Source organism: Candoia aspera, chromosome 4 (genome assembly GCF_035149785.1).
Source record: "Candoia aspera isolate rCanAsp1 chromosome 4, rCanAsp1.hap2, whole genome shotgun sequence".
NCBI lineage: Eukaryota > Metazoa > Chordata > Lepidosauria > Squamata > Boidae > Candoia > Candoia aspera.
Window position 1 is genome coordinate 8446768 of NC_086156.1, and position 14330 is coordinate 8461097.

At 41.0% G+C, this 14330-nt stretch overlaps 1 protein-coding gene across 4 annotated transcripts in view; it reads left to right on the forward strand.

Annotated features, from left to right (window-relative positions):
- Positions 1–14330, forward strand: part of RBM33 (RNA binding motif protein 33) — an 84311-nt gene that overhangs the window by 42728 nt on the left and 27253 nt on the right. For 3 of the 4 annotated variants that reach the window (XM_063303375.1, XM_063303376.1, XM_063303377.1), the window contains exons 14-15: positions 1238–1525; positions 4494–5132. In XM_063303375.1, the coding sequence (XP_063159445.1) occupies positions 1238–1525; positions 4494–5132 (927 nt within the window). Of the gene's footprint in view, positions 1–1237; positions 1526–4493; positions 5133–12515; positions 12983–14330 lie in introns of those variants that run through there. The other variant, XM_063303378.1, reaches the window with a different exon arrangement.

Below are 14330 nucleotides of genomic sequence, written 5' to 3' on the forward strand. Positions count from 1 at the left end.
TGGATTATAAGCTCAATACGGGTAGTCCTTGCTTAATGGCCATTTGTTTAGCGATCATGTGTAGTTACGACGGTGCTGAAAAACCTGACTTATGGCCATTCCTCGCTCTTATGACTGCCGCAGTGTCCCCTGTGGTCATGTGATTGCAATTCGGGTGCTTGGCAACTGTTGCACATTTACGACAGGCACAGTCACATGATCACCATTTTCAACCTTCAAGGCCGGCTTCCAATAGGCAAAATCAATAGGGAACCATGATTTGCTTAACGACCACCGCAAAAATGGTAAAATCGGATCTGGATTTGCTTAACGACCGCATCGCTTAGCAACCTAAATTCCAGTCCCAATTGTGGTCATTAAGCAAGGGCTACCTGTTGTATCAGGAGGTGTAAGGGGTTTCTTATTCTTCCCACCACCAGGCCTGCCCCATCCAAATAAGATAGCCTGGAATGAAAGGGTCTGGGGTTGCTTTCATTGGTACTTGTTGCAATCCTCTCCCCCAGGGAGTCGTGAGTAAGTCTGAAGGAAAGAAAATGTCTTCCTCTTTCTAATAAGAAAAGAAGACACAAGGGCAGTTTAAAACCAGCAGCATATAATTTACAAAGGTGTAGACTATCTGAAGGGTGTGATACCACATTACAATTCCCAAGACACAAACTGGCACCCAAAGTACTTACAATATTACTTATTTATTAGAAATCGCATGGTAGCAAGGAGAAACATGGATGAGTACTACAAAACAGAAGTGTGTGTAAACAAAGTAATAATATGTAGGTAAACTCATCTGAAATGGAGACTGAGCCTTCTGGAATAATAGTTGTGAAACTAATAAGACATTTGTGCATGTCGAAAAATAAAATCAAAACTTGTAACCCAGTCCAACTGATTACTTACAACTGATCCTGGAACTCTACATGTGATTGATTCTTTCCTGTGTTCTGGAAATTTCTCAGTCCATATTACTCGGAGCAGGGCAGTCTTTTCCTTCCCCCAGACAGACCTTGAGATAAAATGCCTCTGGCAGAGTCCTTTCTGGCTTGTTAACTTCAGGGCAGGAGGGGGGCAAGAGAGCGCTGTTTCACGGGAATTTAGCCAAATGGGCCTCCCGGCTTTCCTTACTAGATGGAGAAAGTTATATCACCTGTATATCAATGCTGCTCTGTTGAGAAGCCCTGAAGTTTGGCTTGCTAGAGATGCTTGTTTCAGGAGGAGTTTTTTATAACCTTTTTTCTTGCAGAACACCCCAACGCAAAGCATCGTGAAACGTCCAAACCAGCAGCTCCAGTCCTCTGCCCCAAGGAATAGTAATTTGCGTGAATTGCCAATAGCACCTTTGCATGCGATCGAGGCTGCTAACAACCGACGAACTTCAGCTCCTGCTGCTCAGGTGAAACCTATTGCTAGCACCACACCTGCCGTGAGGCCTGTTACAGGTGTCAAGAACCAACCAGGAAGGGCGGAGACCAAGCCTAGAGTGGTTATTCCGGTGACTCAGCCTAAAACGGAGGTCAAATCTGAACCAGAGGTAGGCCTTCCGTCTAGCAGAGGCCCACGCGCACTGGATACTCATCTTCATTTTCAGGGGTGGTTTGGACCAAAGGTCATTTGAGATAGCTTCTGCACTCTTGATAGTTTGCAGTCTGTGTTCCAGTTTTAGTACCTGCCAAAATGTGTTCTTTTTTATGTTCAGGAACTTTTAAAAAATGATTTAACAGACCATTCCGGGAGAATAGGTGTTTGTTAAGCCCCAATGTCTATTAAGTCTAAAAGGTACTTTTTGGCATGTGTAAAAAGCCTGATTGCCATTTTGCACGTGTCTGAAAGTATGCAGCCTGAAGTGCCCTGTTGCATTGCAAATGGAAGCTAAGGAAAACTCCTTCCCATCAATCTTTCTGCTAGCCTACAACTCCATTCTTCCCTTCATTTGTTTGATGTATAGAGCTGCCCATCTCACAGCACTGATTCTGGGTGGTGTACAGAGTCCCATCACAGGTGAGCTTGGTTGGTGTTGGTGATACAGTTCTGTTTTGGGGGTTCTTAATTGGAGAGTCCAATTAAGAACCGCAGAACAGAACTGTATCATCAACGCCAACCAAGCTCACCTAACTGTCCTGCCCAAAAGCCTGGAGGAACAGCCATGTCTACAGAGCCCTACAAAATGCTAACAGGGTTGGGGCCATTGGAATCTGTGGTGGGATGCTGGAATGGAGCAGAATTCCTTCCTGATTTAATCTTTGCGGCAGGGAAGAGTAACTCAAGAGATGGTCCTCCATTTAGTGGTCTGTCATTTAGCTATTCAAACAGGGAGCCAAATGACTCACGGAAGCTGGGATGCTCACGTTTAAGGGACTACCTCTTTTCAAATTTCTATATTTGCCTTTGATTAGCATGCTGGGGGCCACACTGCAGAGTGGGTGAGGTCAGAGCAAGAAGCGAGTCTGCTTTTATTGAACATTTCATTAAAATTAATTATTACAACAATTACTCTCCAGTCATGTATTTAATCATTTCCCCCCTTCTATTTTATTAAATACAACATTTGATAGCAATATTTGGAGGCCTCTGAGAGCCATACCTGCGGCTCTCAGGTATCCCAGACGATACACTTTTGCTATAAATGTTAACCATTTCAATCATTTCTGACGAATGATATCTTAGCTTGTATGTAGGCTATAAAGTAACAATACCCAGTCCGTGAAATTGTCATCTTAGGGATGAACTGGCAGGCAGCTTTGGCAGTAAAGAATTTCACCCTAGACTTTTTTGTGCCGGTGGGAAGCTTTGAATTTGGGCACGATGGCCACCTTCACATTATTTGGATCAGACACTTGGAGCCAGAGTGATGCTGCAAATCTGACGCTGTACATGACAGGCTTAAGTTCAGGGCCTGCTGTGCCATGGCTCGGAATTTCAGGGAGTGGTGTTTTGGGAGAATGCAGTGAAGAGAAGAACCTTGCCAATTTGAAAGACCATGCTAGCGATTAAGAGTCTCGGGGGCCTTGAGGTTTCAGCCATCTCATTTGTCAATTCAGTCTGAAAGAAGAGGTTTTTGACTTGTGAAAGTGGCTCTTGAGGTGTGTGTTAGTTCAGCTGTTGTGTTGGATTCTCATTTCTCTGCTTTCTCCAAAGCTGCTGCTTTTGTCAGAGAAGAAATTTTTCTTGTCCGTGTTGTCTTCCGATAAGCCTAGTCTCTTTCATTTATAGATCTGTTCGGCTTGTTTGTTTGTTTATTTTACCTAAAGCAATGTCGGGTTTCCCCGGTGGGCAAGAGAGATGGATAGAATGGTTAAGAATATGCAAGGTGGGAGCATTCAGTAGTAAACAATGCACTTTTAGGATTATTACACTTGCTATAAAAGAATAGCCACAATTTCACTTAATGATTAATACATTGATTGAATTAATATTATGATGTCTCTCTTTCCTCTCAGTTTTTTTTCCATTTGTTTGTAACTGCTTACTGAACACAATATAGTTTCCTTAGTAATACAAAATTAATAATAGACAATGGTGTATTTGTATCTTCAATATTCTTTATTGGAAATCTTATATAGATAATAAAGATAAGCTGCTAAATTTATTATCAAAGAATAGTAAATTTATTATACAGTGTAGGTGGTTTGTAGCTTTCTGTAGCAGTGACGATTGCTGTTATACTTAAAAAGCAGCAATTTCACATTATTAAAGTATGTTGAACCTGCAAATTCAAAAACATCAGAATTTTCTTTTGCTCTTGATTTCCCAATAGCTTTGAATAAGGATATGTATCCTGCTGGAGTTTAAAGACTACTGGAAAGATTGTTTGGCACACAAAGGCTATAATACGTTCTAAAAAGCTTAAGGCTGGAATATTAAAGCCATTCCTGATATTCCATTAATATTCCAACATTGCATTTGGCAACATTTTAATTCTGAAGAGAGTGCATGAGTTCAAGGTCAGAGAGATTGACTTGTGCTGTTCATTATAACCAATTATTGTGTGACAAATGAGTTTCAGATCAGGCTGAAAATTCTGTAAGAAAAATCAATAGTTCTAATCAGGGCCTTTCAGGTCATTTACCATCCTACCTTTTGTTATTTTGTCAGAAAAGAGCAAGATAAAACCTGTGTGACACAGTGGGCTGCCTCTTATTGTTAACTGCTTCCATTTGAAACAATATTTGAGTTCTTGAATTACATTAATAGTTTAATTAGTTTCCACAACTTCTAAATGAGTTCTGATTTAGAAGGCTTCATTTTCAGCTTTCTGATTTACTGTATTTAAAAGTCCAAAGTGGGGTAGTCTATTCTTTGCCTCTTCATTGCTTGTCTGATTAATAGCTCATAAACCTTTGTTAGCAGCTTTGTCATGAAAGGCACTGCATCGTTTTTCAGTTAATTTAAGAATACTGCTGGGAAAGCATGCCATCATTTTAAGAAGTGTCACCTTTTTTTTTTTTTTGGACGAAGTTGGATTCTACCACATATAACTTTCTTTCCTGGCTTCCCCGCAGTTTCCTGATGAAGATGAAGAAACCAGACTCTACCGTCTGAAGATAGAGGAGCAGAAACGCCTCAGGGAAGAGATCTTGAAACAAAAGGAGCTCAGGCGGCAGCTTCAAGCTGGGGCCCGAAAAAGAGAATTGCTTGAAAGGCTCGCACAGCAACAGCAACAAGGCCCTTCAGCCCAACAGCAGGAGGAAGACCCTTCGCAGCTGCCCACCAATGGAAACCCATTGCTGTCGCTTCCTGGCGCACAGCCCCGCCAAAATGTGAAATGCAGGCTAATGGTTAAAAAACCAGATCCAGTCTTTCCAAATTCCCCAGCTGTTCAGCCTAAGCCTATAAACATTCTCCAGGCTGGAGACGGCGCGCAATTTCAAGGACAGCAAATAAAAACGGTGAAGCAGCTAAGGCAGGCTAGGACCATGCCCGAAAATGAACTCCAGCTTCCCTATAAAGGTTTGCAAACAAAGCCTCCTGCTGCCGCACACTTGAACCTGTCCCAGATTGCTCGGGTGGCATCGGTGCAAGGCCAACCTCAAGAGCTGAAGCCTGGGGTGAAAAGGACTGTCATGCAGCGGGCAAACAGTGGTAGTGGCGATGGGCCCCATGTCGGCACCAAAGTCAGGGTGATAAAATTGTCAGGAGGGGTAAGTTACCAGGCATGTCTGTCTCTCTCGTTCTTGTGTGGTTGGTTTGTGGTCTCCATCTGTCCTGTTGGTGTTGTTTTCAGGAGCTCAGAAAAAGTGATCTGGGAAAGAATAGTCTAGCTGACACCCGTGTTCAGTTTTTCCCCTATTGGTTTTGAGCTGGCATAGTTGTGTGTGGAAAGATAGATACAAAGATATATGTAACTCTCCCCTACCACATAAAAGAATATGTGTACCTTATCTTTTATAATGATCTCAAATGGTCCCGTTGAGCTGATGGGGCTACATCATAACAGGATAAGTGTTAAGTAGTGGAAAAATAATACACCCTAGGTTTATTATTTAATAGAAATGATAAGCATTTGATATTTAACTCTTAATTACAGAAAAAAGTAGCAGTGACTATTATATAAGTACAGGTAGTTGTATATGGTTAAGTCCTGAAGAACAATCCCTCTTTTTGCTCCTTTCCTTTAGCAGAATAAAAATGCTCAGAGCACTGCATTCTGCTTAGTTACATTTAGCTCACAACCTAGAGCTAGAAAAACTTAGACTGCTAGACTTAAGATGTACTATAATCTCCACTGAATGTATGTGTATGTTATTTTCACACCAGGAAATGGGATGGATGTAAATCAAAAGAGTAAGAGTGAATTGTAAACAAAAATAGTTCAGTTTGTATGGATGGTGCATGAAGAAACTTCGGAGCTGGAAAAAGTTGGGCAATAAGTTTTGTGTTAAAAAGTGCAATTGGTCTTCTGGAGTGTAAAGAGCTACATATGTAAAAGTGTGCAAGATCAAACTGAAAAAAGGGTGAGGTTTCCTAAATGCATTCAGTGACTTAGATCACATAAATAGAAGTTTTTCGGTCACAGTATTGAAATTCATAGTCATTCACTGAAATTAAACATAAAGAGGTTCAAGACCAACAGAAGGAAATACTTTTTATAGCTCAGTTGTGGGATTTGTTGCCAGTAATTACAGTAATAGAGATTCATGGGAGATCAGTGGCTACTAATATTGATGGTTGCTTAGTAGCTTCTGAATCGTAGGCTGCATGGCTTAAATACTGGTTGCAGGGAAGTAGTGGTGGAAAAATTATTGTTACTGTTACTGTTTTATTTATTTATTTATTTATTATTATTATTATTATTATTATTATTAAAATTTATATGCCGCCCAACTCCCAGCCACTCTGGGCAGTTTACAAACGTTTTAAAACATGAAAAACATGAAAATCAAGACGAGACAGGAAAAGAGATAGAGATGGCCGAATAACAAACTGGGGAGAAACAAAAGAAAACAACCTAAGTTAAAAGGCCTCAGTCATCCCCACCAAAGGCCTGAGTAAGAGCCAGGTCTTCAGGCCCCTTAGAAACACCAGCAGGGTGGGGACCTTTCAGATCTCCGGGGGAACCTCATTCCATAAGGTAGGTGCTGCAACAGAGAAGGCGTGCTCCCGGAGTCCCAGGAGATGGCATTGCGTAACTGAAGGAACCTGGAGCAAGCCAACCTTGCCAGATTCAAATCGGTCAGGCAGATACTATGGGAGATAGGCAGTCCCTCAAGTAACTAGGCCCTATGCCATTATCTATATAGTCCAGGCATATGAGCTTTGCAAATGCATCCATTTGGCCACAGGATAGCTGGGCTATTTTTACATCCTAGTTTCTATTCCGTTTTTAACCATTTTATATGTAGGTTATATCAACCATTAGTAAACTTTCCAATTGTTTCAAACTTTATTATACACTTGACAATACCGTTACATCATTTGTTAGGTTTTTTCCAATTAACTACACATTTAAACATATATTAATTGCATATACACAACCCACAACTGTTTTCCCTTCTAATCCCACTCAGAGGCCATCATTAACTTTTTAACTACACAATAGTAATGCTTGCTGTTTTTCTTAACAATATTCAGAAATCTCCCCTTTTTCTTTCTTTTTTTTTTTTCTTTTTTTTTAGCGCTGTCAAACCCATTGCTGGACAGTTGCAGGATACTGTTTTGGTGTGTGTGTGGGGGGGTGGAATAGCTTTTTGCCTCCAAAATACAGAGTGTCTTCTGCATACTTTGGTCTCTTGCAGGAAGCAGGAAGAAGCCTGCTTTGGACAGTTCTGCTACAGACTGCAGTTTAGAAATCATAAACTGGGAAGAAGTGGGGACTGTGCTGCTTCCCCCTAAAATAAATGTTGTACAACCGGTTAAACTTGATGACTGGTCAGGGTTGCCACTGAAATATGGCAGCAAACTCTCCATATATAAACGCCCACATCGCTGTATCTTTGGGCTGGGGTTCTGTAGGCCCCGAACGGCTGGTCATTATCTATCTCTGCTTTAAAAAATAGTTGTTATATTAAAAATATGTTAGATTTAAGATGAAGGGGACATTGCTTCCTTCCTCTGTATAGGAATAACAAGACTTTTAAAAGGGAAGTTTTGCTGTACATTCATACTAATGTAGTGCATGCATGCAAACAGATACATATTCGTACTCTGGTTCCAGATTTTTCTAGTACTCCAAACAGAGAGCTCTTTCAAGGAAAGTACAGAACTAGAGGTTCTCCATCCCATCTGTTCTTTTCTCATGCAGTTGCAACTGTATATTGCCCTGTTTGTCAAAAACCTTCAGCCTGAAGTGCATGTAAACAGTCCCAGAGGCTGAAGAGGAGGAGGTCACAGATGACTTGATAAAGGTGAAATGCAGTGCAGCTGGGGATCTTAACTTGCTTTGTAACTCACGCTAAAGTAGAAACGCAGAGATTTCTACCGTGGAGTTCTTTTCACACTAAACGTGCCTCCAGCCCATTCTTGGGCAAGGAATGCCAAATAACCTATAGGTCAGTGTTTCTCAACCTTAGCGACTTTAAGATGTGTGGACTTCAACTCCCAGAATTCTCCAGCCAGCCATGCTGGCTGGGGAATTCTGGGAGTTGAAGTCCACACATCTTAAAGTCGCTAAGGTTGAGAAACACTGACCTATAGGCTAAAACAAGTTAAAAGTTCCTCTGGAAGAGACCATCTGAAAGTTTGGAGGGGGGAGCTTTCTTGACATAGCCATAGTACTGTTCTTTTAATAAAAACCACTCAGTTCTGTGCAGTTGTGCTTGACACTACTTTGAAATTCTTCCTCCAAATGTCAGATTCTCTGTGTTTACTTGTAAACATGAGCAGCATTGCAAATAGCTCAAGTAAGTAGTTAACTTACTTATTTTGGGAGTGGTTTTATTTTCCCAGAAAAAGAATTACCATTATGTTTTACCTTTTTTTAATACCTGTAATCATTTGGATAAGATTTTGGCTGTAAAATTTACTCAGAATGGATCAAATGGGATATTCCCCATTAAGTTCACCTTAACGTAGGAGCAGTTCTGCAGGTGAGTAAGAAGACATCAAGGTCATGGAACCTCTCTCTCTTTGCACTTTGTCCTCTAAAGATCAGAGTGGCATTTAATACATGATATATAAAATACAGTGCATAACAGAAGCATTTGCCTGAAACCAGAGCCTACAGATAGTCCTCGCTTAACGACCATTCATTTAGTGATGGTTCAGACTTACAACGGTGCAGGAAAAAAAGATTCATGACCGGTCCTCGCACTTACAAGCCTTGTGGCAGCCCCGCAGTCATGTGATCACAATTTGGGCACTTGGCATCCGATTTGTATGACCGTTGCAGTGTCCCGTGGTCACATGGTCTCCATTTTCGACCTTCCTGGCCAGCTTCTGGCAAGCAAAATCAATGGGGGAACATGTGATTCGCTTAATGACCACATGGTTCGCTTAATGCCCATGGTGATTCACTAACAACCGCTGCAAAAGTGGTAAAACCAGGTCGTATTCACTTAATGACCGCTTCACTGAGCAACCAAAATTCTGGTCCCAATTGTGGTTGTTAAGTGAGGACTGCCTGTACTTTGAATATGGTTCCTGCAGAATTCTCGCTGCTAAAGAGGCCAATCAACTTTAAGTTGCAGATTGATAGACCTTATTTCCAACAGGAGCTACGGTCCTTTGGCAAGAACTTAAGCTCTGCAGCAAGTCATCTGGTTCTAGTCTTCACACATGTAGAACTGTTCTGGATTGAGAGTAAATACTCTTCCTTTCAGGATGGAGCAGGAATATTTTGTAACTCAGAAGGCGACAGTCATTGCAGGATTCCCTTCCAGATTTTGACAGACCTATTTTCTTTATAGCCTTTTGGACCGTGCAGCACTCTGGAATTGAAGCGGGGGAAGTGTCTTGCTACCAGGAGCATGTGTGGGGTTGCGTACATGGCATCTGTCAGCAATTCTTACAGGAGGTGCGTCTTTTCCTGAGATTGTGCAGCTGCGTTCCACAGCTGCTGTGCAATCCTAGGAAGAGGTAGGGTTATTGAAAGGAAAGTGTAACTGTGTGACCTTGTTCTACTTCAGTGTTTCTCTGGGAGAATTCTGGGAGCTGAAGTCCCCCCCTCTTAAAGTTGTCAAGGTGGAGAAACACTGTTCTACGTGTTTGACGGAGAAAGGGAGAATTATGATTGCAAAGACAAACCCGAACATGCATAGAATGAATCTCCCTCCTGCAAGTAGCAGCACCTCTCCGATCTTGCCTGATTTCATAAAGCTCAGCGGCATGTAACCCCATAAGTACTTGGATGGGGGATCCCCTGGAAATTTCAGAGCCATAGGCTAGACTGGCAAGCTGGAAGCACATCTGGACAAGGACCGACCATTTTTCCATTGTTGACAAGAAAGTACGTTGACATCTCTGGGTCACTCTCACCCAGGAGTTGAGCTTGAGTCAAGAGGAACTTTATAAAATGAATCTGTGATCTGTGTTACATAGTCACCTCACAGAGCTCAAGAAATTAAGTGCATTTGGAAAATGCACGGTTTCATTTGTGGTGGGAACGCTTCTCTCTCCCTCTCCCTCTCCCTCTCTCCCTCTCTTCTATCCTCCCTTTATTATTTTTATAAATACCTCAAGGTGGCTAACATACCTAATACTCCTTCCTCCTCCTATTTTCCCCACAACAGCAACCCCGTGAGGTGGGTTGGGCTGGGAGAACGACTGGCCCCAGGTCACCCAGCCGGCTTTCATGCCTGAGGCGGGACTAGAACTCACAGTCTCCTGGTTTCTAGCCCAGCACCGTAACCACTAGACCAAACTGGCTTTCTCTGGACGTGATACTAATGTCTCATCTTGGAAATTTTCAAGGCTATTTTTATAATATACAGGATCCTTCCATGCTTGCTTATTGAGATAAGAGCTGATTAAGTTGCACTTAAATGTTTATCTTTTGGTTCAAATATTCCTTGCCCGGCTTCTGCATTGCCTTGGCATCTTTGGTGCGCATGTAGATGTGTTGTAGTTTAAGTTAGCCCTGAAATACTTCAATGCTTTATTCTTATCTGGCATTGTTTATGTCCTGTGTAAATATGAAGCTTGATTGAGTGACTTGGAAAGTTCTCTTCTGTGTCTCAGTGCTTGGGAATATTCCTGATTTTTGGAATATACATATAATAGAAGGTATTGACCAGTGATTGGAAAGATTTGAGAAAGGAAGTGTGGTCTTTTACTAAACAAATACCTGCAGCTTCTCTTATCTGGCTTCATTTTCCTTTGAGGGATATTTTTCAGTGTGTTGCTTTGTCTGCTAAGGGTCCTTTTTGCCTGCAATATTTGGAGAATTAGGTAAAAGGTTTGCAGTAGGGCCCGCTTTACTCTGACAATTTTCTTGCCTTTGATTGTGGGAGCATTTTTAAAGTGGGTCCTTTGGAAGTATTTTATCCCTGGTAAATGTCTGACATCCCACTCTGGGATGATTTCTGCTTCATTTTCATTTGAACTTCAATTGCCTTTCCTTTTTGCTCCAAATAAATGCCCCTTTTCCTGTTTTATTATAGGCTATTGCATCTGACTGTTGAGCTGAGTGAAATATGTGAAATACATTGCTTGCTTATGCTTTTGACTGCTTTTTGATAGATACTTAGCTCCCATTTCTAGCTGGCTACTTTCCCCCCATCTTAGTACACTCCTGCTGTTTGCTTGCTACAATCTAGTGCTGTGTCTGCGTTATTCTCTACCTAGCCTCAAACGAAATTTAGTTGTGACTTAAGCTTTGTCTGTAGACTTTGTGGAGTTAAAGTGGAAGGAACATTTGATGGTGCAGATAAGCCAGATCACTGCGCACTGCATGTGTGCAAATTTACCAATATTCCCCTATATGCTACTAATAGTAGGATTATTACCCAATAAAGCAACTACCGTGCGTCATGTTATTTTTCTTGTTGGAATGATTTTACAAGAGTGGTTCTTCTGAAGTCATATCCCTGCTTACAGTCTGAAGTAGTGTTAGGTGCCATTTGGGTGTAAATGCCTTTGAACCCAGTGAAATGTTGTTGTTGTTGTTGTTACTAAATCACATAATTATCACTGAAGCTAGTTTAAACACATACATGAAGCAAAATCCTCATGCTCATGCATGTTGCATTGGTATGTCTCTGCTTTGCTTTGCATTGCATAACCTTTCTCTCTTGAAATTGTGTTTTTCCCCCACTCACAGCTATAATTGTCTTTCATTCATTCATTCATTCATTCATTCATTCATTCGTTTAACAAATTTATAAGGCCACCCAACGCACAGTGACTCCAGGTGGCTCATAGCTTCTGTAATCTGTTTTGCTGACTTAGCGGGAAGGGAATCTTAAGATTCACAGGCAGTAAATGGCAGTCGTTAAAGCTCAGTGTAATCATACTAATAAACTTAGTATACTGTTCTTTCATGGGACTCAGGGAAATGTATACAGTATTTGCCTTCTCCACCCATTTTTATCTCCTCCTGGCTGATGTGATACCATGAGCTTTATAGGTCAGGGATTTCAGCCTCACTCTCCATTGTCCTTGTCCAGCAGTTTAATCTGTACATCACACTGGATTTCAGATCACCTTGCCACTTACATGTTTTCTGTGCCTGCCTGCGGATATCCTCCATACTCTGCCCTCCTCCCCCTTGCATTCTAAAGCCCTAAATCACAAAACAAATAAAATCTAATGTCTTCATTCCCAACCTCAGGTTATAATTGCTCTACAGGCCAGGTATGCCTAAAATGTTAGCCACCCTTGTGTTCTTTTTCCTTTAGTGGCCTCTAAAACAGCACACAAATGTTATGGTTAAAAGTACGGATGGAACTTGTGTAAAGTAGCAGATTATAATAATTATGACTGCCTACTGAATCAGGTTTTTAAATAATGTTCCTGTATTCCCTTTGGTGGGGTAGTGGAAGCTGTTTATGTTGGATGCTACCCGTTGACTGCTGTGAAATCACATAAAGCTTAAATATTAATTGTACTACGTAGCCATCTTATGTTGCTCTTGGATGATTTCTCCTTAGCCAAAGTCTCTCCTCCCTTGCTCAGAGTGACATGACTAGTCCTCTGTCGTCTGAAAATGCTGAGTCTATCACTGGACCAAGAACATACCTCTTTGTATCTCTGAGGAGCTCTGCTTGTGGTCTTTTCTCTATGGAAGAACAGTTTTGCGTTGTGTACTGTTGTACTGAATGTGCCTATAAAGCCTGACTTCACAGCTAGCACAATCTTTTTTTTTTTTTTTTTAACATTCCAACCTGTCTGAGCTACTGGTACGTGCTAGGGATGAAGTGAATGGAAGAGGTGGAAGCATGGACCAAGAAGTGTGCTGCAGGTGGCTAGCCAGCATTGCCCTTACCATGAGAACTATTCCCAAGGTGTTCCCATCTCACTTGACGCGAAACGTCATACAAAGTTTGCTTGTTGTATAGTCTGTTTTTGTTTTTTGCATCTGTATTTCTCATCTCTCACAATAAAGAAGTTTGAAGAATGTGTACTTTCATAGCCCCTTTATTGTGATGTCACAGATAAAAAATCAGTTCCTTTGTAGAATGAGCATTAACTATATTGAAGGTGGAGATACCATTTTTCCCCTAGGACAATTTTTGATAGTTAAAACAAATGGAGAAGACACCTGATATGGGTTCAGAATGAATTTAAGGATGATCAGGTAATCTCCTCAAAATGCAATCAGATTTAGAAGACAGAAAATAAAAATGTCCTCTTTTGTTTCTCTCCATAAAGTACATTTATGCCCAACTGACAAGGGATGCTCTACGACTGTACTTACATGCAATAAGCTGAAGGCTGAATCAAGAGAAGCTGAATTCTGCAAGTTGTATAACATTATGCTAACTGAGCACATCTACACTTTTTCATTTTGGGTGCTTTATTTTAAAATCTTAACAGTACATAAATTTGTTTTACTTGTAGAAGCTACAACCATGCATAACTAAAGCATAGTTCAACCATGCTTTAGAGATTCGGCAGACATTGCCCCAGTCCCCACACACTTTAGGCATATTTTTCCATCCATGAGAACCACATTACATAAAGTTTGGGTGACTAAGGACCTCGCACTGCTCCAGCCCTATCCCAGGTCCTATTCTTTACTATACTTGTGCAAATTTATATCATGAGCAGTCCTAGCCAACTGTGACTATGGGTTTTGGTTAGGGCTGTGGTTAACCCTGCAGTGTAAATGCAGTTGGATCCTACATAGGGTAGGTGATGGAATTGTGCTTATCTGAAATAGCCTTGTCACCTTAGGACAAAAACTGATTTATTAACGTGTTCAAAGTTTCTTGTCCCTCCATGACTTTTTCCTTAATATCTCCTATTTTTTTTGGTTCCCATAAAGTAGCTAATGGCACATCCTTCCGGTTCCCATGTGTAGGTATTCTATACAATAATTAATCAGGAGCACATATAACAGAAACAATCACTTGTCTGCTTTCTGTGCCTCAATTTCCCAATTCCCTCTATTTTCCCCTATATTGCATTGCAGATTATACACACATTGGAGTAGCGATCTGCCTATCATTTCCTTCTTGGTAAATTGCCATGTACACGGTGCTGTCTTTTTTTTTTTTAATAAAAGTAATTCCAAACAATTCTGCTTCATAAAGTTAACTAACTTCTTATTGGAAGAAATCCATGACCTACAGTATTTGTGAATTGGTGAGTTAACAAAGGATGTTGAACTTTTTAAAGATTCTCTTTAGGAATTGAGGCTGTGACATACAAAACCCTTCCAGTGATCTAAGGATGGAAAATTTTTCTGTGGTTTATTTTTCCAGAGAAAAATTTTCACCCCACGATGATGATGAAAATTTTCC